At 39.0% G+C, this 26477-nt stretch overlaps 1 protein-coding gene and 1 pseudogene across 2 annotated transcripts in view; both read left to right on the forward strand.

Moving 5' to 3' along the window:
- Window positions 1–26477, forward strand: part of FGD4 (FYVE, RhoGEF and PH domain containing 4) — a 200841-nt gene that overhangs the window by 54967 nt on the left and 119397 nt on the right. Inside the window, exon 1 of one of the 2 annotated variants that reach the window (XM_007452186.1) lies at window positions 13705–13891. The exons of the other annotated variant lie outside the window; for it this stretch is intronic. Within the exon in view, the coding sequence (XP_007452248.1) occupies window positions 13882–13891 (10 nt within the window). The 5' untranslated portion in view covers window positions 13705–13881. Of the gene's footprint in view, window positions 1–13704; window positions 13892–26477 lie in introns of those variants that run through there. 2 annotated transcript variants of the gene reach the window in all.
- LOC103082745 (small nuclear ribonucleoprotein E pseudogene) lies at window positions 20941–21213 on the forward strand (annotated as a pseudogene).

Consider the following 26477-nt stretch of genomic DNA (forward strand, 5'->3'; position numbering starts at 1 on the left):
TATTGTGAATTTATCTGATACACAGGGCCCTTCGTCAGTTTTGTCTGTACCCCTGGTATGCCTTGCTAAGATCTTCCCTGGTCAGTCCTCCCTGATGGCCTGTGTAGGTGCTTATTGTTTTCTACTGAAAATGGAAGCTATTAAGTTTTTGTCATTATTAGTGGCTTAGACTCTAAGATCTGTCTGTAAGATAGACTCTATAAAAAGTTTCCTGAGACTTAGAAGGTATGTTTCATTTGCTTAAATGATGGTTAAATTCATCCTGGGTATAATATATGTATTTTTTAAATTGAAATATAGTTGATTTACAATGTGTTATTTTAAGGTGTACAGTGAAGTGATTCAGTTATACATACATATATATACACACATATATATATATGTTCTTTTTCAGATTCATTTCCCTTATAGGTTATTACAAAATATTGAGTTAGTTCCCTGTGCCATATAGTAAGTCCTTGTTGGTTATCTATTTTATATATAGTAGTGTGCATATGTTAATCCCAAACTCCTAATTTATCATCTCCCCCCTTTCTCCTTTGGTAACCATAAGTTTGTTTTCTATGTCTGTGGGTCTATTTCTGTTTTGTATATAAGTTCACTTGTATCTTTTTTTTGTTGTTGTTAGATTCGTCATGTAAATGATACCATATGATATTTGTCTTTGTCTGGCTTATTTCACTTAGTATGATAATCTCTAGGTCTATCCGTGCTGGACATTAAATTTTTAGAACAAAAAGTTTCCGTTACATTTCTTCATAATTATCTAGTCTATCATGACTAGAGAGAAGTGAAGTTTAAAATACCACTAAAAGGGACCTGTGTTTTGGTTATTTATATTAGTGTAATAAACCACTCCAAAACTTATTAGTAGCTTAAAGCAGCAGTTTGTTATTTTGTGGTTCAGTGGGTTGACTAGGCAGTTCTGTTTTCATGTCCTGTCAGCTGGTTGCTAGAAAGGCTGTGGTCCTCTGAGGTTTGGATAGGAGCTCAGCTAGGACCCAGTGGCTGCTTAGGTCACCTGAGGTGTCTAGGTTCCAAAATGGAAAAAATAGATGCTGCCCAACCAAATAAGGTCTGGGCCCAGAATTGGCACTGCATCATTTCTGTCCTATTCTAATGGTCTAAGCAGTAATAGGCTCAGCCCAGAGTCAATGTGGGAAGGGACTCTACAAGGACATGAGTACCTAGAAGTGTGTACACAAAATTTTAGAACCACTGGTCTAAAGGAAAAAGTCTATGAGGAACCTAAAAATCTTTATGAGGGGTCAACAAAGGGTTGTACAGCCACATCCTCAAGGCCACATTTTACTGGCAATGCAGGATTTGATCTTTGCCCTGAGCCATTCCTCCCTCCCTCCCTCCCTCCCTCCCTTCCACAAGAGCCCAGTTATGTTTTTTTTAAGATTTTTTATTTATTTATTTTATTTTTATATTTTTGGCTGAATTGGGTCTTTTTGGCTGCATTGGTGTTGTGGAACACGGGATCTTCGTTGAGGCATACGGGATCTTTTGTTGCGGTACACGGGTTCTATAGTTGAGCCTTGCGAGCTCAGTAGTTGTGGTGCGCTGGCTCATTTGCCCTGCGGCATGTGGGATCTTAGTTCCGTGACCAAGGATCGAACCCGTGTGCCCTGCATTGTAAGGCAGATTCTTTACCACTGGACCACCAGGAAAGTCCCAAGAGCCCGGTTTTTTTATTTGATCATTTCTTGCACATGAAGTACTCCTCGGTGACATCCTTGGCCTGAGACTGTTTGCTATAGTCCCTAACCACCACACAACCAACCATTTTACGGGGTTTTCCCTGTCAGTTTTACAGAGACCTACCCATTCCCCTAGTTGCTTGTTGTCATCAACCTTAGGTTGATTTGGTGCTCAGCGCAAAGGGCCTCCACCAACTTGACTTACATAGGCTCATCACAGTTGGATTCAAGCACACAAAGATGAGCTTGGAGCTTGTCTAAGGCTTTGGCAGCTTCATGAATTCCACATGCTAGGCCATCGTGGATACGGGCGGTCTTATAGCACCTCTCGCAGAGCAGTATTAACATCCATTATACTTCTGGCAGCAGTGCTTTTCTCGGCTGTGGTGGTGGCTATGGCAGTGGCTTATGGGTGGAGCTGAATCTTGAATGCACCCGAGCTTCCACCTCCGCGGGACTCTGCCACAGCAGGGGAAGAGCTGCCTGGAGCCATTTCTTACTTTGAGCTTACTTTTTGCTAAGATGCTGAAATGAGCAATGGTTTTATTTTTGAACTGGTCAAATCTGACCCCTTTATATTTCCTCTAAATTCTGTTTGAAAAGGAACCAAACAGTGCCTTTTTTAGTTCATCTCACTACATAGGCAGTTAAAATGAATCAGTTGATACTTTCAACTTTCTTCCTTGAATTTTCCTTAGTCAGATCATTGAGTTCATTAGCTATCATTTCCTCCTTCCACATCACTGCATGCAATGGTTTGCTAATTGTTCTCACAGTGCATAACTTGGGTCCCTTTTCTTCAGGCACTGATACATTTCTTCACTTTTTCAAATCTTTATTAGCAATTTCCTCAAAACTCTTCCAGCTTCTGCCCACCACGTGGATGCAAAGCCAGTACATATTTTAGGTTTTTGTTGCAGCAGAACCCCACTTCTGGTACCAAATTTTGTTTCAGTTATCTATTGCTGCATAGCAAATCACCTCCAAATTTAGTGGCTTAAAACAGCAATGGTGTTTTTGCTCACAATTTTGGAATTTGGTAGGGTTTGATAAGGACAGCTCACCGTATCTCACAGTGTGTGTGCTGTCAGCTGAGACAACTTGATTAGGGCTGTAGGATTTATTTTCAAGATAGCTCATTTTCATGCCTGGCAAGTAGGTGCTGTCAGCTGGGCATTTCTTCTTTTCCATGTGGGCTTTTCTCATTTCATGTGGCTGTTTGGACCTGCTTACAGCATGGCAGCTGGACTCCAAAAAGAAGGAGGCAGAAGTTGCCAGGCCTCTTAAAGATTTAGCCCAGGATTGGCACAATGTCATTTCTGCCCTTTTTCCTTTGGACAGTCATAGGCCCAATCCAGAATCAAGGAGGTGGCAAAATAGACCCCACCTCTTGGTGGGAGTAGTGACAGAGAATATGTGGCTGTCATGAATCCACTCTACTCTGTTAGGGATTTTTTTTTTTGACAGTATTGAAAAGGCACTCTTGGCTCAAGTTATGAGATGGTGAAAAATAATTTATTATTTGAAGTAAAGTCGTGAGCTCTGGAATAAGGTTAAAAGAAAACTTTTATATATAAAGAGCATTTCAATATCTGAAAATTTTAAATGTTATATTTTACTGGTGGACAAAAGTCATTTTGGGGAAGTAGAATTAATTTTTAAATTCCTTGTCATCCACAGGGAGATCAGCTTGGTGCTTTGTGATCACCTAGAGGGGTGAGATAGGGAGGGTGGGAGGGAGACACAAGAGGGAGGGGATATGGGGATATATGTATACATATAGCTTATTCACTTTGTTACACAGCAGAAACTAACACCATTGTAAAGCAATTATGCTCCAATAATGATGTTTAAAAAAAAATTCCTTCTCATTAGAATAATAATTTTTTTTTCATTTAACAAATGTTTATTAATTATGAACTCTGTGCCAGGCACTGCACTAGGCATTGGGTAGCCAATATTTATTTATTTATTTACTCTTAAGCATCTTTGGTATCAAGATTTGTATGCGACAGGGATGTCTGAATGCACTTATGTATCTTATTTGGTCTTAACACTGACCTGTTTATTTTTAGTAAAGGTTGCCTTCTGTGTTACCACATGTAGAGAAATAGTCCCCTTCCAAAGATTCCCCTTCTTGAAATAGGGACAAAATGCTGTTTAAGAGTTGTGTGCAATGAAAGGGGGACTCTAGATGCTTTGTTGAAGTGATTGTGGTAAAGCAGAGGGTGAATAATGGGATGAAAGGATCCCAGGGTTTTCTATCATTTGGAACTTTTGTGTGCAGCTCTTTCCAGATTGGCAAGAGAGGGCAAAACAGACGATGGTTGCCCAAGCTTTTGCTTATTCACCCAAATCATCTATTAGATAAGGTCATACAGGCTAATAAATGACTTCCTGAATTTGTTAAGCACTTACATTAGTAAATTTTTCGCTATCCAGTTTGAAGCTCTTAAAATCAAATTAATGCTCTATTACAATAGTGATTCAAAAGAGTTTAAATACATCTTGTAGCTTTAAAATTCATGTAATCTGACTGGTATTAAATCTTTGACCTTTAACTTTAGTTCGTTCTTTAGCTTTGATTTCATGCTTTTGGATTTTGTTATACGTTATCTTGATAGCACTGATAAGTTGTTAAATATTGAAATAATTTGAGCATGTTTTCTTTAATTTGATTGTTTATAAAAATGTTTGGGGCAACATTGGTTTCCCTCACTTGCTTTTAGTTTAACTCTTCCACATTAGTTGTCAAGTCTGACTAATAATTTGCTTCCTCTTTCTGTCTCTCCTTTGTTCTTCTTTTTATGTTTTTCTTCTTTATTCTACTACCCTTTGAAGTCAGGTGCAATGACATATTCAGGAATGAGATAAGGGGTGGTGTGGATGAGATGACTATTATACATGTATTTATGATTCTGTATGAGGAATCCTTCTAGCTTCTTTTTTTTAAAAACATTTTTTTCCAGCCCAGAAGGTCCACCATTCATTTTTTCTTTTTAAAATTTATTTATTTTAATTTATTTATTTTTGGCTGCATTGGGTCTTCTCTAGTTGTGGCAAGCGGGTGCTACTCTTCATTGCGGTGCACAGGCTTCTTATTGCTGTGGCTTCTCTTGTTGTGGAGCATGGGCTCTAGGTGCGCGGGCTTCAGTAGTTGCAGCACGTGGGCTTAGTAGTTGTGGCTCGCGGGCTGTAGTGTGCAGGCTCAGTAGTTGTGGCACACAGGCTCAGTTGCTCTGCGGCACATGGGATCTTCCCAGACCAGGGCTCGAACCCGTGTCCCCTGCATTGGCAGGTGAATTCTTAACCACTGGGCCACCAGGGAAGCCCCTAGCTTCTTCTTGATACTCTTCAGTGTCAAACTTCCCTGGCATGATATCATTACCAACAGTTTGGAAAATGATGCCTATGCTCTTCGTTGTCAGAAAATATCATCTGTTTCTTTACAAATTAAAGTTCCATTTGTTTTGTGGTGTCTTAGGTACTCATCAATCCATCAAGCAATTAGTGTGAGTGTGAGAACCAGTAAAGCATTCTGGGGACACTTAGGTGAATAGGAAATGGTCACTGTTATTTGCTTCTTACTCTCCAGTCTTCAAATTCTTCCTTCCCAGTCAGATTTGAAAGCTTGGCATGGTTTTCTGAAGGCTTGGATTAGACACCTGTAGACTGTTGGTGGGGCGTGGCGGGGGTTGCTGAGTTATTTTGGCACTCTCCTGTCTTCACAACTGTACTTCACTAGTCATTAAATAGGACCTTACTTATTACAGGGTTTATACAGCCTACTGTAGTCTCACTATTTTGAACTCCAGTTGTTAAGAGTGTATTTTTGTATGTATTTAAAAATTGTCCTTTATTTCCCTTGGGTAGTTCCTGATTACCTTCCAGGTATTTTCATAGAATACTCATTTCTGGACTAACTAATTTTAATCCCCTTCAGATTTTCTCATATCCCACTTTTCCCCATAGCTTTAGTAAATTGTCCAAATAGTTACATATATTTACATTCAACAGAATTATTTTTCCACTTGACCTGCCCTCCATAGATACCTAAGCAGCAAAATTCATAAAACCTTTTTAACCATGAACTCTTTAAAAATATAATTTGTAAAATAATTTAATGTAGGACTTGGAAGGGACCTTTGAAATTATGTGATTTAGAGCCCTTCTCTTCTGTTGTTGCATAAGTAATGCACAGGTTTGATACATAGAATTAATATAATCAAAAAAGGGAGGAAGACAGTGCTGCATGTAATTGGAGGATACTTTATCTGTTTTATACCTTTAATCTGCCTTGTTTATTGTTTTAATTGCAAAATGCCCTAAGGTGCCCTTTCATTTCTTTGTAAATTATATAAAGCCAGTCTTTCAACAAAATCTGCTTATTTGCCCCAATGGGTATATTTGTTGTGCTTGTGGTATTCTTGATTTTTAACTCTAGTTAACCAAGATCATTTTGACTCCCAGAACTTGTTTGAACTACCACTTTTTATTTTGGTAGCATTTACAAGCTATTTCTAGTTCTTCATTTGGGTTGCTTTTAAAAAATATACCCATGAAATCTATAAAGTGCTGATGAATGAAATCAAAAATCTAAATAAATGGAGAGACATACTGTGTTAATGGATTAGAAAACTCTCAATATAGTAAAGACAATCTCCCCAATTAATATAAAGGTTTAACACAATTCTTATCAAAATTCTAGGAAAATTTTATAGGTGTGGATAATATTATTCTAAAATTTACATAGAAAGACAGAGTAACTAGAATAGCTAAAACAGTTTTGAGAAAGAAGAACAATGTTGGGAGAATCACTCTATCCAGTTTTAAGACATTATGTGGCTACAGCAATCAAGACTATGGTATTGCCAGAGGGATAGACGAATAGATAAATGCAACAGAATAGAGAACTTAGAAGTAGCCTCACACAGGTTGAGCCAGCTGATTTTTGACAAAGCTGCAAGAGTAATACAGTCTGTCTCTTCAACAAATGGTGCTAGAGCAATTGGATATCTATAGACCAAAAAAAAGAAAACCCCGAAACCCTAAACCTTAGAATATATCCATAAATTAACTCAAAATAGGTTATCAATTTAAATGTAAAACATAGGGCTTCTCTGGTGGCGCAGTGGTTGAGAGTCTGTCCGCCTGCCGATGCAGGGGACACGGGTTTGTGCCCCGGTCCGGGAAGATCCCACATGCCGTGGAGCGGCCGGGCCTGTGAGCCATGGCCGCTGAGCCTGTGTGTCCGGAGCCTGTGCTCCGCAACGGGAGAGGCCACAACAGTGAGAGGCCCGCGTACCGCAAAAAAAAGAAGAAAAAAGCTAAATCTTAAAAAAAAAAGTAAAACATAAAACTGCAAAACTTTTAAAAGACAGCATAGGAGAAAATCTTTAGGACTTAGGGCTTGGCAAAAAGTTATTAGCCATATATACCCAGAAAAAACCATAATTTGCAAAGATACGTGCACCCCAATGTTCATTGCAGCACTATTTACAATAGCCAGGACATGGAAGCAACATAAATGTCCATCAACAGAGGAATGGATAAAGAAAGTGTGGTACATATATACAATGGAATATTACTCAGCCATAAAAAAGAACAAAATAATGCCATTTGCAGCAACATGGATAGACCTAGAGATTGTCATACTGAGTGAAGTAAGTCAGACACAGAAAGACAAATATATGATATCACTTATATGTGGAATTTTAAAAAAGGGTACAAATGAACTTATTTACAAAACAGAAACAGACTTAGAGAATGAACTTATGGTTACCAGTGGGGAAGGGATTGATAGGGAGTTTGGGACTGACATGTACACACTGCTATATTTAAAATGGATAACTGGGACTTCCCTGGCAGTCCAGTGGTTAAGACTCCACGCTTCCATAGCAGGGGGCATAGGTTCGATCCCTGGTCAGGGAACTAAGATACCGCATGCTGTGTGGCGTGACCAAAATTAAATAAAATTAAAAGAAAATAAAAATGGATAACCAACAAGGACCTACTGTATAGTACAGGAACTATGAACAACCTAAATGGGAAAAGAATTTGAAAAAAGATACATGTATATGTATAACCGAATCACTTTGCTGTACACCTCAAACTGTCACAACATTTTTAATCAACTATAATCCAGTATAAAATAAAAAGTTAAAAGAAAAACAGAAGTAGAGTCACAGATGTAGAAAACAAACTTATGGTTACTGGGGAATAAGGCAGGAGGGATAAACTGGGAGATTGGTATTGACATATACACACTATTAAATATAAAATAGATAACTAATAAGAACCTACTGTATAGCACAGGGAACTCTACTCAATACTCAGTAATGGCCTATATGGGAAAAAAATCTATAAAAAGAGTGGAGGGCTTCCCTGGTGGTGCAGTGGTTGAGAGTCCGCCTGCCGATGCAGGGGACATGGGTTCGTGCCCTGGTCCAGGAAGATCCCACATGCCGCAGAGTGGCTGGGCCTGTGAGCCATGGCCTCTGAGCCTGCGCGTCCGGAGCCTGTGCCCCACAAAGTGAGAGACCACAGCAGTGAGAGACCCGCCTACCGCAAAAAAATAAAATAAAAAAAAATTTAAAAAGAGTGGATATATGTATATGTATAACTGATTCACTTTGCTGTACACCTGAAACTAACAACATTGTAAATCAACTATACTCCAGTAAAAAAAATTTTACAAAGTTATTAGCCATGTGACCAAAAGCATGAATATAAAAGAAAAGACTGATAAGTAAAATTTCATCAAGGGACTTCTCTGGTGGTACAGTGGTTAAGAATCTGCCTGCCAACGGCAGGGGACTCAGGTTCGAACGCTCGTCTGGGAAGATCGCACATGCTGCAGAGCAGCTGAGCCCATGTGCCACAACTAGTGAGCCTGCACTCTAGAGCCCTTGAGCCACAACTGCTTAGCCCACGCGCCACAGCTACTGAGCCCATGCAGTGCAGATACTGAAGCCCACGTGCCCTAGAGCTTGCACGCCGCAACTACTGAAGCCCGTGCGCTCTAGGGCCCGCATGCCGCGACTACTGAAGCCCGCACTCAGCAACAAGAGAAGAAGCCACTGCAGTGAGAAGTCCGTGTGCTGCAACGAAGTGTAGTCCCCGCTCGCCACAACTAGAGAAAGCCTGCACGCAGCAACGAAGACCCAATGCAGCCAAAGAAAAAATTCATCAAAATTTAAATCTTTTGCCTGTTAAGAGGGTGAAAAGAGAAGCTATAGACTGGAAAAATATTTGGAAACCCTATATTTGACAAAGGACTCCTATCTAAAATATATAAAGAACTGTCAAAACTCAACAGAGGGCTTCCCTGGTGGCGCAGTGGTTGAGAGTCCGCCTGCCGATGCAGGGGACACGGGTTCGTGCTCTGGTCCGGGAAGATCCCACATGCAGCGGAGCGGCTGGGCGCGTGAGCCATGGCCGCTGAGCCTGCGTGTCCGGAGACTGCTCCGCAACGGGAGAGGCCACAATAGTGAGAGGCCCACGTACCGCAAAAACAAAACAAAACAAAACAAACAAACAAACAAAAAACTCAACAGAAACAACCCAAACAGTCTAATTAGAAAATGGGCAAACAACATGAAGACACATTTCACCAAGAAAAGATATACAGATGACAAATGAAAATAAGCACATGTGGACACTCATCATATAATCTAGCATTTGCACTTTGGAGCATTTATCCCAGGGAAATGAAAACTTAGATCCGCACTAAAACCTGTGCAAAATGTTCATGGCAGTTTTATTTGTAATAGCCCGAAGTTGTGAACAAACTCATGTTCATTAACATGAATGGCTAAACTGTGGAACATCCACATTATGGAATTCAACACACCAATAAAAAGGAACACACTATTGATGCATGCAAGAACTTGAATGGATCTCAAGCGCATTAGGTTGAGTGAACAAAGCCAATCTCAGAAAGTCACATACTGTATGATTCCACTTACAAAGCATTCTATAAATGACAGCATGATATGGAGAACAGATTAGTGGCTGCCAAGGGTTAGGGACGGTGAGGAGAAGGGTGTTGGGTATGACTAGAAAGGGGTGGCATGAGGGAGATCTTCACGATGATGGAATTGTTCAGTATCTTGATTGTGGCAGAGGTTACACAAGTCTATTCAAGTGATAAAATGGCATAGAACTAAACATACACATTGTACAAATGTCAGTTTCTTGGTTTTGGTATTGTATTTATGGTTATATAATATGACATAATGATTAGGGGAAACTGGGCCTCTCTAGTATTTTTGCAACTTCCTATGAGTCAATAATTATTTCAAAATAAACATATACTTTATATATTTTATTCTAAATATATATACATATACCCAGACTTAGACATGTGTGGTCCACTAGCCCCAAGTTGCTTTTAAACTTAAAATTAACTAAAATAAAATTTTAGTTCCTTGATCACACAAGTCATGTTTCAAATGCTCATGTGGCTACCTTATACTATAGCACAAATATAGAACATTTCCATCAACACAGAAAGTTCAATTGGCACAACTGCTTTAGACAAATCAATAATGCCATTTGCCATACGTTTGGGCACCTGCACATTTCTTTTTGTTTTTGGCGGTATGCGGGCCTCTCACTGTTGTGGCCTCTCCCGTTGCGGAGCACAGGCTCCGGACGCGCAGGCTCAGCGGCCATGGCTCACGCGCCCAGCCGCTCCGTGGCATGTGGGATCTTCCCAGACCGGAGCATGACCCCGTGTCCCCTGCATCGGCAGGCGGACTCTCAACCACTGCGCCACCAGGGAAGCCCACCTACACATTTCTTAGTGAACTATCTTAAATTTATAAATCAAAAGACATTAGTATGTACCAGCAAAATTTAAATAGAAAAAAAATGGATTTAATGTGATGCTTTTAAAAGCTACCATGATTTTTGAGACTATATCCCATATTTTAATAAGAAAAGGGAATGAAACATTTGCTTCATGTTTGAAACAGGAATAGGTTGTTTTCCTTATCTGCCAAGGCAGTTGCACTTTCTTTCCATAATCACAATATAGAATATATAGGCAATGGGCAAAATAGAAGGGGTGGACAGGTAGGGGAAACAGGTATCAGCAGGGAAAATACTTTAAACATCCCATATTTTTTGTTATTTTCTGTTTCTTAGTGACCAGTTTACCAATGGTAGCTTACTATTGCAGAGGAAGCATGGTTTAGCGACCAGACCTTAAACCAGAATTCTGTTTCTGGTTCAAAGTGACCTTGAGGGAAGTGACTCTACTCATTCTCATAACTAATAAGCAAATTAAGATAAAACTGACTATTGCTCTGGTGGACTATAGGATAAGTTATTCTAAAATTATTCTAATGTTTTAGGCTATGTATAAAACTCTTCACTTACAAGTAGATTAAATACAAAGTTTTGAGGAACTTACTTATGGCAAGAGTCACATGAAGTAGAAAGAGGAAGTTTGTTTTAGCAGGCATGAACAGTTTTAGTATTTGAGTTTGGGGGTTAAAGTCAAGAAAACTCAGACATAGGGTAAAAGTTTTTCTTATCCTTTCACAGGTTAGTAATTTTGGGAAAGCTTTGGGAGAATGGCAGGCAGTTTGCATTTTAGAGATCAGGTTTTGAAGTTAAAAAGTCCAGGGTTTGAATTGCAGCTCTGCCAGTTACTAAGTTACTTAACTTTAGTTCTCAGTTTTACCATCTATACAGTGGGGCTAATTAATGCCTTTTTGTTAGGGTTGTTATGAGAAGGGTATATAATAATACAGAGCTGTAATTACTGATGATAATATTAATTTTATCAAGACATAGAATGGAATGACAGTGGTGTTAGGAGCAAACAAATAGCTTTGTTTACTCTTATGAAGATTTATTTTTAGCCACATAATAATGGTTTTCTGGGGGGGGGTACTAATTTTGGCTTTATAACAAATTGGTTGATATTGTGGTTCCTAAAGCTGTTCTTAATATGCGGCTGAATTGATCAAAATCACTTGATTTAAAGCCAAGAGGGATAAATCTGTTTTTGTAAAATCTAGCAGACCAAAGTATAAGCAGAAAACTAAGACAAATAAAAGCACACATTTATGAAATTTTATTTCAGTGCAATACCTGTAACATGTTTCTACAGCTGTATTCACATAACATCTGAATGAACAGTGAAAGGGTTTACTTAGGGGCTTCCCTGGTGGCGCAGTGGTTGAGAGTCCGCCTGCTGGTGCAGGGGACATGGGTTCGTGACCCGGTCGGGGAAGATCCCACATGCTGAAGAGCAGCTGGGCCCATGACCCATGGCTACTGAGCCTGCGCTCTGCAACGGGAGAGGCCACAACAGGGAGAGGCCCGCGTACTGCAAAAAAAAAAAAAAAAAAAAAAAAAGTTTTACTTAATTATAAAGATATATTAAAAATCTACAATGTACAATGTGAAATTATCAGAAAATGTTCCATATGAATTTTCTTTTTCTTTGCCTGCTAAACTGCTAAACCATTGAAAAAGAGGTCAAGAACCAGAGCCAACATACTTATTTGGATCCTTCCAGCCCTGGTACAATGTAGCAGAGCAGAACAGTTCCAGTTTCAGCCAGTCGTTCACTGGCATGTGGTCAGTTTGAAGTTTCCTGCTGTATTCCTCTGAACTAGAGAGAAGGAACCAAAAATGCTGACGTCCTCATTTGACTTCATCACTCATGCCTGAGCACATACACCAACAGTTCCTGTGCAAAACCTACCCTGACTCTGCAGAGGACACTCTCAGCCCTCAGCTGATCTGGGTGGGGATGCTGGCTTGGGTTGGTGAAGTTTGGAAAGCATTAGCCCTCGGTTGGATACCTCACACTGTATGAACATGCCATGTCTCATTACTATACCTTTCATTTCATAGAGATAAGCTTTCAGAGCTTATAATAGCCATATTCATTGATAGTAAGTGATTGTTACAGGCCAGTTAGTAGCTCTCAAGACCACCACCCTGTGAAAGTAGTATACTGGATGACACCACGTTTAAGAAAGAGCTAATTAAGAAATATAATGCTATGGAAATTGAACTGAAAAAAATCTATCAGAATATCTGAAATGTATATATCTTGTCTCCCTAATATCAGTATGTCCGTATCTATCCTACCTTAACACTCCTGGCCTCAGTTTTCTTATCCATACAAAGGGAGGATTTCTAAATTTCTAAGGCTTTGTGATTTTAGCATGTGTTTCTCCAAGTAGTTTTCTCCATGTTTCCACTTCTTGGTTCATAAGCTACATTAATGTTTATTTTATTCTACCTGTCAAAATTTCCTCAAGCACTGTCAAGTACTTTAAGGTAATACACTATTTTCAGTTTGTTATTCTTTCAGAAACAGAATAATTTGAAGAAGTGCTGTTGCAAAGTTGTACTGAGTCTAGATATTATAGTTTGATTCTGACTACACCATCTAAATATCACATGAAAGGGAAATTAAAATTTGGGTTATTATGTAAATGTTAAATCCATGTGGCAATAAACCTTAGATGTTTTGAGAAGTCTATGTTATGTGATACATTAGCTAAAATATTGACTTTAATTAGTAATTTTCTCTTACAAGCATGGCAGGGATGGAAAGTTTGCTCATTGGTGCCTCTCCTTTAAAATCCTGATTTTTTTTTTTTAATGAAGAAGTCATTTGGGATTGCTAGTAACCTGGGAAGGAAACAAGGTCCCTTTGCTTGGGGGGAGATGGATATGGTTTTGCTATTCAGCATTTCTTATGACTTTCTTATGACCATGAAAAAATATGCTAAGATTCTTTATGACCTAGTTTTAAAGGATAGTTTGTTATAAATTTAAAGACTCTAACTACAATAAAATCACAGGTAGTTGGCCCCATCCTTCCCATTTTACCACAGTATTCTAGAGTTCTCTCACCACATTTTGAAATACCTTCGTGGAATTTTGAAATTCGTTACTTGCGTAGTTCTTTGAGGCTGCATCAGTGCTAGAAGAGGAGTTATGAAACATAGCTGTGCACTTCCCCTTAGTTCTTTACCATGTTGAACAGAAGATATGTGCGTGTTTGGTGTCTAAATACAGAATGCCTGTAGATTGTACCTACAAGTTGTATATCCAACGAATTCCTCCACAAGCAGGAAATAAGTATGATTAATCAGAAGAATAAAAGGCACTGCTGGATGTTGTTTGAAAGGAATCCTTTATGGGGGGCTGTGAGTATTGTTTTTGCAGTTTCCATTTTTGAAATATCTTAGGTTAAAAACATTTGAAATTTTTGAGTATGCAAAGTATATGAGTAGATGAAGTAACTGGTATTTGTTTATTACTAAATTATAAGTAATTTGTATCATTATTGTAAAATTATCCTGGCTCTTGTCTAGAATGGTTTCATACTGTGATTTTAGCACAAAGATACACTTTTTCTTATTTTCATGGCCCAAGTACGATTACTTGAGATAATGGCATTTCTTCCTGAGGATTCATAGCATAGCAGTGTTCCCTGAGAGCAGTGAAAGTGAACTGTGCTTTAAGTGCAATCGCTGTTGACTTTTCTTAGCTGAGCCTTTTTATTACAACCTCATTCCTTCTGTTTCTAGTTTCTATTTCTCCTTCCTTCTGTTTCTAATATGTAAAAACTACACTCCAAGTTTCTTAGAACTTATTTGTGCACTTAATATTCTCTCATTCATCAGTTATTTGGGGGAAAGATTCCCTCTACTTCTAAAACATCAGCAAGGTACATTGGTAACGCACAAGGTTAAGGATTTCTTGAAATTACATATGATTTATTGGACTCTGAAGTCAGTTGACTTGCCTAGATCCTCCTAGCGTTGTAGCTTTAATGTTCTCATGGTCTTTTTCTATTTTACTGAAAAACAGCGTTAGATGAATGTTTTTTTCAGGAAAACTTTTTTTTTTTTGCGGTACACGAGCCTCTCACCGTTATGGCCTCTCCCGTTGCGGAGCACAGGCTCCGGACGCGCAGGCTCAGCAGCCATGGCTCACGGCCCAGCCACTCCGCGTCACGTGGGATCTTCCCGGCCCGGGGCACGAATACGTGTCCCCTGAATCGGCAGGCGGACTCTCAACCACTGCACCACCAGGGAAGCCCTGGGAAAAACATTTTTAAACAGATTTTTGATTTGTAGTAAGGTGAAAGAAAATAAACATTTAGGTGTACTACTGATAACATTTTGATGTGTTTTTTCTCTTTGTATCTGTTGTTTGGCAAAGCTGAGGTCGTAATTTACATGGATTTTTAAAATCATGCTTTCCCCTTCCCACATAACATTAGATGTTTCACATTACAAAACTTCTTAGTAAAAATTCAATAGCTGTATGATATTCTGTTAAAAAGTAGTACTTTAATTTAGTTAATATATCCTCCATTGTTAGATATTTAACATCTTTCAAGTTTTTGGATTATAAATAACTGAGAGAACACCACCATTTTTTAAAGACTGTCTTTGCAAGGTGCCTTGGGGAGGAAAAATCCCATTGTGTTTGTATTCTTGATTTAAGATATTAATAATATCTATACCTTAGAATTTTAAGGACATTGAATTAGGATTTTAAACAACCGTGTTAGGTTCCATGTTTGTTTAAACTTACGAATCACACATTTTAAAACTTTTACTTCTGTGTGGCAGGGAGCCTATGTGCTAGCTATTTTTCAAATGTAGATGACATTGCTTTCTTCATAGAGATAAACTGGAGTGGTTTCTATAGAGTATTTGCAAATAGGTGATCACTGAGGAACATTGAAAGAGAACTTCCCTAACTAAGGCAGTTTCTTCTATGCCACAAGCCTCATGTGAATGGAAAACTAGATCTATGCATACAGCCATGGGCTATGAAAATACTGGTGCTGGGAAAAACACAGATTCACAAGACTTTAGCCAAAGCCTTTAGTTTTTCTTTGTTTCACTAGGTTAGAAATGGCCTGAGATTCTCCCAATAATTCAGCCACAAAAGAAAGAAAACGCTTATTGTTCTTCGTTCCCATTGTATAGAGGCCCGTATGTCACAGACTTGCACCAACGTGGAGTACTGACCTACCTTGTGGAATGAATGGAACTGAGTTTAGAGTACTTTGAGTTACTTATAAATTCTTAAATGTGTCTTGCATTTAAAACTTCATAGGCATGATGATAAATTTTAATAGAATACAAATAGAGTAATGTGAAAATACAATCAAAATATGGAAGTTTGGAGTCTTATTCTTCAAGTAATTATTTTGGATTGGAAAATTTGATTTCAAGATTTTAGGGGATTTATTTTTTCTTTGCCCTGCTCTACGCCCTCCTCACTAGTTTAGATGGTAATATAAGTTACTACCCGACTTTTCTTTATTATAATGAGTAAAATTTTATTGAACATGTATTATACTTAGAAATAGTCATTTCTCCTAATTTTTATTGTAACTTTAAAATTTAGGATCTGGTTGCTTTTAAACGCCAGATTATATGTATACATATATATTTTATATTAAAAAGAAGTCAAAGTAGGATTTATTATAGGACCTGTAGGTTTTATTCTCTAATGACAAGTATGAATAGAGTTATTTATAAGACCAAAGGGGACTTAGAATTAGGCTGAAAACCACAGTAGTTCAAGGGTTTTTTTTTTTTTGTCCCCATTGTTTTTTAGGCATCCCAACCTGTGTATGCTTCTTCAGAGCGTGCATACAGTGCACACAGTGTTCTCAGGATCAGCTTTGTCACTGAACCAATTGGACTCCTGTCCAGCCATTTACACACTTCTTGGCATTTCTCCTGCACATTTGTTTTCATCTTTCCAACTCATTTGCTCCTCTGGCATTAGGACCAACAGCTGCAGTTGCACATGGGGTCCGTAAAGTAGCTGAATAATAAAATGTTATGACCTGGTTCTTGTATAGTTTCAATGATGACTGTGTTGGTAACTCAGAAATGCTGCAGATATATTTGGCAGGTGAGGTGAAACATCTTTATTTTACAGGAAGAAAGTTTATGTATAAAAAGTATTGGTAATTGGTACTGAGTGATATATCTCCTAAATCCTAGTCTTATTGTTTACTGAGTACCTATTAGACACAGTGCTTGGTGTTATATGCACATTATTTCTAATCCTTAGAATAATCTTGTAAGATAGCTGATATGACCATATTTTTCAGGTGGAGAAAGCAGACTCAATGAGGTTATATACCCATATCTACATATTCAGTATTACATGGTAAATAGCAGAACTGGAATTCAAGTCCAAGATCATCTGTTCCCAAAGATTGTAGCCTATCCATTACACACTGTACAGCAATTTTTTGTGTGTATGAATAGTATTTTATTTCCATTTTGCTGTTGATGAACATCACTTATGTAATGAAAGGTTCTATGAACATTACTGTACATCTTTTAGTGGAATTATTGTGTTATGTGTATGTTCAGCTTTAGGAGACGTTGCCTAAAGCTTTTGCATAGTGGTTTTAGGGTGTGAATATTCTAGTTCCCCTTCCTAGCCAATACTTTGCTTGTCTAAAAAAATTTTAGCTGTGTGGCAGGTATCTAGTGGTATCATTTTGTGATTTTAATTTGCACATCTCTGATTAATGATTTTTATATGCTTATTGGAGACCTTTTGTGAGGTTCCCAATTGAAGCTTTTGTCCATTAAAAAATAGAGTGGGAGCCAAAAGTAAAAAGAGTGAAAAAGAAACATTTAATATAAAGTTGGGCAGCAATAAGTGCCATTAAATAACAAAGAACAAGGTACTAGGATCGATAGAAACGGACAGAGGTGGGGTTGTGAGGAAGGAAAGACCTACCTGAGAAAGTGGCATCGAAGTGCAGATTTGCATGAATTGTGTTACGGAAGCAATAGGAAAATCTAGATGAAACGTTCTAGGCAGAGGGAACTGCAAGTGCAAGGGACTTGAGGCAGGAATGAGGTTTGGCAGTAAGAACTTGGCAGGGAAGTAAGTATTTAAATTCCTACACAACTGTTCAGTTTATGAGGGAAGGGAAGGTCTTTACTGTTACCCACCTCAAACCATACACTCAGTAAGATATTATTTGGCTTTTTCTCTTATTTATAAAGATCAAAGGCTTCTATTCAGTCAGTGGGGTTCCATGTTTGAACTAATAACTTCATATTGGGCCAACTAATTGCTGTATAATATCTAAACACATTTACTGGTGATGTTTTATGAATGTCTATTCAGTGAACATTTATTGAACAGACCTGATTGATTGGATGTATGGAGGAGGGAGAAGGTGGAGAAAGAGTTGCTGATTAAAGCAAAGAAGAAAGGAGTTACTGGAGAGAGTCCTAGGGAACCAGGAGAGTTGGTTGTGAGGGGGCCCAGGAGGAAAGAATGTCAAGAAGGAGAACGAGGTCAGCACTGTCAGGTGCTCCCAGAGAAGTATAGGGGTTCAAGAACTGAATGGTGGGACTTCCCCGGTGGCACAGTGGTTAAGAATCCGCCTGCCAATGCACGGGACACGGGTTCAAGCCCTGGTCCGGGAAGATCCCACATGCCACGAAGCAACTAAGCCTGTGTGGCACAACTACTGAGCCTGTGCTCTAGAGCCCACGTGCCACAACTACTGAAGCCCGCGTGCCTAGAGCCCATGTTCTGCAACAAGAGAAGCCACCACAGTGAGAAGCCCGTGCACCACAACGAAGAGTAGTCCCCGCTCGCCGCAACTAGAGAAAGCCCACGCGCAGCAACGGAGACCCAACGCAGCCAAAAATAAATACATAAATTTAAAAAAAAAAAGCAAAACCTGAATGGTGACCTGTGGGTTTGCTGATTGCAGTGGCCCACTGGCCTTGGTGTGAGTAAGATCAGGTGCATGTTAGACTGGTAGGCTAAGGAGCAACCAACTGGTGAGAAAGTGGAGGCAGTGACCTTGGAGTTCCCACTTTTTGAGAACTGTCAACAAGAAAAGCGATGCGATTAGATAGCTTGACATAAATGGGGCCAAGAGAGAACTTTTTTGTTTTATTGATATTTTGGGGGAAGGGGGTTTTGAAAGAGACGTAAGGTTTTTTTTTCCTGTAACAGGAAGTCATCCTTTGCTATTCTTGCCTCAGAGTAGACAGTTGTGTCTCCCTTCCCCCCTGCCCCTTTAAACATGTTTAAAAATTCTTACAACTATATAGTTTTCTAGGTATTCATAGGGGGTTCACCTGTGTGGTCTAACTGATCTTCTTGAGAGGGAGGTACCAAATATTAATCTACCTGTTTCTTAGATGAAAGCCTCAAAGCTCAGAAGTTGTAGCTGAGAAGTCATTCCCCACTGCTAAGTTGTGGGGCAAGAATTTTTTAAGTATACCCTATCTTGCCCAGAGTTTGGGAATCTGTATTTGCAGCATTAACTGACCATGATTTGCCCCGTATTCAAGTGGTTATCCTCTGGTTACCCCAAAAGAAAATCCAGGGTGTTTAGATATAATTCATAAGGCAAATTAAGAAGCTTTCCCAAATCCCCCTGCACACACACCCTTCTCACCCACCTGTGCACCCTCATATATACACATATACCACTCATCCCGCATACATATCTCTGCCACACACACAGCCTCAAATGTTCACAGTTGGATACACCTTAGTCCTAGTCTCAATAGGACCCTTGCCCACAAAAGTAGACTACTTTCCTCTTTCTGGGGTTGGATTTGTGATAAAAAGGTAAAGTTAGGTTAGAAAGAATTGATTTTATGAGATCAGATGAGAGACCATAAATATAGGCATACCTTGTTTTCTTGTGCTTCACTTTATTGAGTTTTGCAGATATTGAATTTTTTACAAACTGAACGTTTGTGGCAACCCTGTGTTGCCAGATGATGGTTAATAGTTTTTAGCAATAAAGTATTTCTTAATTAAGAAATGTACATTGTTTTTTTAAGACATAATGTTATTGCACACTTAATAGACTACACTATAGTGTAACCATAACTTTTATATACATTGGGAAACCAAAAAATTCATATGACTTGCTTTATTGCAGTATTTGCTTTATTGCGGTGGTCTGGAGCCAAACCTGCACTATCTCAGAGGCATGCCTATAAATCCCTAGGTTTCAACAGTAAGGGTTCAGTTGATCATTCAGTTTTTGCTGAATTTGCTTTTGTTCCCAAAGGAAACCCTGTAGAACTTATGCTAAACAGTTTTTGCATAGGTTTGACCTAGAGCAATAGATGTTTGTATGCTTTGGTCCTTCAGGATAATTTTTGAGTTGTGGGGATTAACTGTTCAGCGTTCAATTTTATGAGCACAAAACTGGGATTGACGTAATTTTCATTGTGGTGTGATCTCAGCACCTAAAGTATAAAAAACAAGGTTCATAATGTTGATATTTTGATAATTTTTACAGAGTGATGTTTGTGTGGTATATCTTTTTCACTTACCTAGTGCTAGACATCTATAACAGTTGTTAATGCATTTCCACCCCTCACCTCTCAAAGAGGTGACAGTCTTTGTTGTGTGAACATATTAAAAACTCAAGAGAAAGGAACCAGTGTCTCCTTTTTTTGTCTGTAGAGTTTAGGTTGGAACTTTGCAAATTGTAGATCCCCAATAAGTCTTGTTTATAGAACATTCTTTGTTCTTAATCCTTTTTCCACTTGTCACAAATATTTGTAAAAATATAGTTACTAGTATAATTAATGTATTAACATAAATATTTATTATGTTATATATATGTACTCCCCAAAGAGAGTCTTCACTTTCATATATTTCAGAAAGTTTCTTAGACAAAAAAGAATGAAAACATCTAGATTCCGATTTAGATGCATCACTTCTTAAAAGAATGTGGATAAGAATGAAGAATGGGGAAGGCAACAGACTAGGACCCAGATATTTGTATACTTTCCTCCAGCCTCTGTTCTAGAGTCAATGTTAAATATATGGAAAGAGAGGGAATATTACCCCAATGAAGATAGCAATGATCTCATGATGTGAAGAATTGGATCCCATTATTCTCATTTGACTAAGATATATTATCCTTCTGATTTTAATAAAAAAATATCCCTGGGGCATTGGTAGAACTGGGTTCGAGTCCCAATGGTTGGACTTTGATGAAAAAGGGCTAGAGACCCTCTGACATAGACTTATCTTCAACACTTGTTTTCTTTGCAGTGTGGTAGCTGGGAAAAAAGGAAAGTACTTCTCTGATATGCTAACCATATCAGAGGAATGATGGGCAATTAAAAAGAAATGCTTCTGATTCCGGAAGTTGCTTTTTGAGGTAGTGTGCGGGATAGTGTGGTCTTTGTGAGCTTCCACCATGGCATACTGGGGCCAGGGCCAGAAGGTGCAGAAGGTGATGGTGCAGCCAGTCAATCTCATCTTCAGATACTTGAAAAATCTCGGATTCAGGTGTGTGGCTTTACGAGCAAGTGAATATGCGGATAGAGGGCTGTATCATTGGTTTTGATGAGTATATGAACCTCGTATTAGATGATGCAGAAGAGATTCATTCTAAAAGTCAAGAAAACAACTGAGTCGGATCATGCTAAAAGGAGATAACATTACTCTGCTCCAGAGTGTCTCCAACTAGAAATGATCAATGAAGTGAGAAATTGTTGAGAAGGCAATACAGTTTTTTTAGGTGTCCTTTGTTAGAAGTGTAGTTCTAAAGCATTTATTCATATTGTTTTGTTCACCTTTATGTTGTTACCAGATGACAATAAATGCTGTGGGATTGTTTTTATTAAAATATTTACATTGTTTCCTTTAAAAAAAGGAAACAATTGGTTTTTGGTTTTGGCTGCACCATGTGGCTTGAGGGATATTAGTTCCCCACCTGGGATTGAATCTAGGCCACAGCAGTGAAAGAGCCAAGTCCTAACCACTGGACCGCCAGGGAATTTGTTACTCCATCATTGTTAACACTTTGCAAACTGGGCAGAGAAGTTCCATTTATTTCAATGTTTTCTTTTGCTTGTCAGGTGCTTTGTACTTTGCAAATATATTTTTGCTCTAAATCATCTTCGTAGAACTAATTGCAAAACAGTCAAATAAAAAAAATCTTACATAGAATGTTAAGCAAAAATACAAAATTCTTGGTACACACTGAAAATATCTAAGAAAATGTCACCTTTTTCAGACGTTGCATTTTGTGTTTCAGTGTCTGTGACTGGTTAACTCTGTTGTTTAACCTGGTGCTTCTTAGGCTTACATGATAAATTTATCTCCAATTAGGATAGGTAACTTGAGGCTGTTTCATATTCACAGACAAAACGCTAACAATATCCAGTCACTTCATAATATGAACTATTTGTCAAGAAGGAGTTTCAGCAAGAAGAAGAGAATGTGGTAAGAACTGAGCTGGTGGTAATGTTACTTGAAGTGCACCTGCACAGGGCATCTTTGTTGTGGGTACAATTGCCATCTCACCTGGTACTTTAGTAATACCTCCTGCTCATACCTTTCAGTCATACTACACCTAAGGGTTGTACCCAGAAATTTTTAGTATGCCATTTCATTTTGGAAAACAAATAAATATTTATTCTTGTCCTTGCTGCTCTAGCCCCTTTCTCCTTTTCTGCTGAAACCAGTAAGAAGGAGGAGGGATCCTCCTTCCTCCAACATTCATTCTCATTAGTTTAGAATAGAAGAGATCTTTGAAGATGATCTAACCTAGTGCTCTCATTCTGTGACTGAAGTGCACAGGACCAGAGAGGGCAATGGCTTGCCATATCATACCAGTGGTTAAGCAGGGACTAGAGTCCAGGTTTCTGAATTTCTAACTAGGGAGTCTTTCTATCATTGAGCTTTGTAAAAGCTAAGGGCTTAAAAACATTCCAAAAATATGTGCCTAGGTATAGATTCAATAGCGAAGGGAGATAGAACAATACTCCCAAGGTTATTTGGTCACTGCTCAGCTGGCACAGTGGCTGCTTATAACAAGTTCTAGGCAACACTGCAGACTGCCCAGTATTTGAAGAAAATAAATTATCAGGCGTCTCTGCTTCCAACACCTTTTTATCTCGAGAACCTTTATGGGGATTATTGGCTATTTGACACGTGTCCTACAGCTTAAATTTGGGGACCCTATTATTAGATTCTGAGCAGTGTGGCTTGAGGTGCTGTTGTGGAGACAATGTTAGAACAGCCAGAGGTGAACCTGGAGCTAAAGAGGACACTACTACTTATTTGCCTTTCTTAGATCTGCCTTTTTTTTCTTTCTGAGTAATTCTGACAGAATCAATTTCCTAGAAACTATAAGCCAGATTCTTTTTAGTTTTGTTTTTGTTTTTTTTTTGCGATACGCGGGCCTCTCACTGTTGTGGCCTCTCCCGTTGCAGAGCACAGGCTCTGGACGCGCAGGCTCAGCGGCCATGGCTCACGGGCCCAGCCGCTCCGCGGCACGTGGGATCTTCCCAGACCGGGGCACAAACCCGTGTCCCCTGCATCGGCAGGCGGACTCTCAACCACTGCGCCACCAGGGAAGCCCCTTCTTACTTTTTTTTTATTGTCTTGATAGTTAGTAGATCCACCCAAGAACATAGTGGGGTGAACATTGAAAAATATGTGTAGGAAGAATAAATATTATTTTTAGAAAATGATCATTTATGACATTAAAAATTTTGGAAAACAGAGAAAGGAAAACATCACCAATATTTCTTCCTCACAGCTGCTCTTATAATTTTGAGATACGGAGGCTTAGACTTTTCTTCCTAAGAATCTTTTTTTTTTTTCTTTTTGTGGTACGCGGGCCTCTCACTGTTGTGGCCTCTGCCGTTGTGGAGCACAGGCTCCGGACGCGCAGGCCCAGCGGCTGTGGCTCACGGGCCCAGCCGCTCCGCGGCATGTGGGATCTTCCCGGACCAGGGCACGAACCTGTGTCCCCTGCATCGGCAGGCGGACTCTCAACCACTGCGCCACCAGAGAAGCCCAAGAATCTTTTCTTTATTATGTAGTTCTTCATAGTTAGTACTCAGTTATGTATTTTTTCCCCCTACACTTCCAGGAGGTAGTGTGGCTTAATGATCAGACCCAAGCTTTGGTCTTACACGAGGTTCTAGTCTCAGCAGTGAGTTGTAGGGCAAAGAATTTAGTTTCTGAGTCTGTTTCCATAACTGAAAAATGAGGATAGTAATACCTACTTCATAATCTCTGTGAGGTTTAAATAAAATATTTGTGAAGTGCTTATTATAGTTCCTAGCACATACTAGGGACTCAGTTAATAGAACATTTATTATTATTTTTTATAAATTTATTTATTTTTGGCTGCGTTGGGTCTTCGTTGGCTGCATGCAGGCTTTCTCTAGTTGCGGTGAGCAGGGGCTACTCTTCATTGCGGTGCACAGACTTCTCACTGGGGTGGCTTCTCTTGTTGTGGAGCACGGACTCTAGGCTTGTGGGCTTCAGTAGTTGTGGCTCACGGGCTGTAGAGCGCAGGCTCAGTAGTTGTGGCGCACGGGCTTAGTTGCTCCGCAGCATGTGTCCCCTGCACTGGCAGGTGGATTCTTAACCACTGCACCACCAGGGAAGTCCCCATTGTTAATATAATACCATTCACATTTCCCTTATGCCACATAGTCTTTGTGACCATATTTTAATTTTATTTAAAAAAATTTTTGGCTGCACCCTGCAACAGGTAGGACCTTAGTTCCTCGACCAGGGATCAAACTCACTCCCCCTGCACTGGAAGGCGGAGTCTTAACCACTGGACCACCGGGGAAGTCCATGACCATATTTTTAATAACTGCATGATATTCTATCAAGTTGAATACATTCTTATTTGCATAACCATTCATCTATTATTAGATTCTTAAGTTGCCTCTAAATTTGCCCTAGAATAAAAAATTCTTCAGCAAGCTGTTATTCATTCAGCAGATTCAGTAAGTACTCACTGTGTATAAGGACCTTTGCTTGACACCAGGAGCACAAAGATCAGACTGGCACAGTCCCTGGCTTTGAGGGGCTCTCGGTTTGTAAATGGAGATGTGTGCAGAGAACTCTGGCCTGTAGTAAACACTGTCACTGTCCAAGTTACTGAAAAGGTGCTGAGAAGAGACAATGTCAGACTCTGCCTGGAGAGCTCACGGAAGGGAGGAGAGGGTTGTGGGAGACGAATCAAGTGAGTTAATGGGGGTGAGGTGCAGGTTATTAAGGGCTTTTTTTTTTTAATTTTTATTTTTTTGCGGTACGCGGGCCTCTCACTGCTGTGGCCTCTCCCGTTGCGGAGCACAGGCTCCGGACGCGCAGGCTCAGCAGCCATGGCTCACGGGCCCAGCCGCTCCGCGGCACATGGGATCTTTCCGGACAGGGGCAAGAACCCGTGTCCCCTGCATCGGTAGGCAGACTCTCAACCACTGCGCCACCAGGGAAGCCCTATTAAGGTTTTTTTAAGCCCTCATACAGAATGGAACTTTCATCCTCAGTGCAAGGGGAAAGTCAGTTTTGAGAAGAGAATTCTCATTATCTGCTTAGGTTTTATAGCCTGTACAGGGCAAAGTGGAAGCAGAGTTTAATTAGGAAATTATTAAGGAATCCAGGTGAGAGGTTGTATGGCCTAGACCAGGTGGAAGTGGTGGAGGGGCCATATTAGAAGTGGCCATATTGGAAGAAATAGCCCATGTCATGAGCTGTCAGGTTGTATGTGAAGATGTCAGTGAAAGAGAAAAGTCAAAGATGGGCTCTCAGGCTTTCAGCTCGAGTGATTGTAATGTTGGAGTTGCTGTTTCCAAAAACAAGGAAGGATTCAGGAGGAGCAGGTTTGAGTGAGAAATTGGGAGTTGAGTTTTGGGATGTTATGTTTGAGATATTTATTATACATTAATCAGGCAGAGATGTTCAGTAAGTAGTTAGATGTAGGAGTCTGCAATTCACGGGGAAAGAGATTTGTCCTGGAGTTATAAATTTGGGAGATAGCTGTATATTTATAGTATTTTTAACATGTTTCAAAAACTTGGTACAGTTATTTTACCCATTACCTCTCATAGAATTTTCACTGGTATTTTCATTTTTTTAATCCACATAAACTTTAGAGTCACTTTGTTAAATTTATTTCCTAAAGTATGTTGGAAATTTTACTGGAAAACTATATATATACACACACATGTATATATGATATATATATATATATATAAATTTACTAGAAGACTATCTGGTAATTTGAGAATTGGCATCTTTAAAATGGATCTTTGTATCTAGCAATGCATTATTTCTCTCCATTTAGTTTTATTTCTTCTGATAAGAGTTCATTTCTTTGTTTCCCAAATAGTTCATACACAATTCTTGATAATATTATTCCCAAGTGTTGTGTGCCCTTGTTAGTAAATTTCACCAGTATTCTGATAGTTTTTGCCTTATAAAGGAATTAAATTGATATGTTTGGCCACATCACTAAATTTCGGGTATTATAAATAATATCCTTGATTTCTTTGAATTTATTTTTCTACAATAGAATTGTATTATTTGCAAATAATAATTTTGTCTTTTTCCTTTCCACATTTGTGTCTCATTTCTGTTCATGCCAAGAAAAGAAGTCCTAAATTTAGGATATTGGGTAACCATAGAGTAATGAGGTAATTAAGACCTAAATGTCTAGTCACAGCTCACAATTTTTGTTTTATTTAGTTTTTGCTTTAAGCTTATATCCTAATTATTTTTCCTTGCCTTTAAAAAATTTATTTCTGATGGATTTATTTTGAGTGCTTAGAGTTTATCTGTTTTAGATTTATGCATTATTTCCAGTAGTTGGTTTAGGTGTGGTATATATTTGGTTTTCAGCCATTTTGCTCTTCTAAGGACATATTCTCTGATTCCTTGAGCACCACGGATTGGGGGAAAGCTCTTTTCCTGCTGAACTGA

Source organism: Lipotes vexillifer, unplaced genomic scaffold (assembly GCF_000442215.2).
Source record: "Lipotes vexillifer unplaced genomic scaffold, Lipotes_vexillifer_v1.1 scaffold1, whole genome shotgun sequence".
NCBI lineage: Eukaryota > Metazoa > Chordata > Mammalia > Artiodactyla > Lipotidae > Lipotes > Lipotes vexillifer.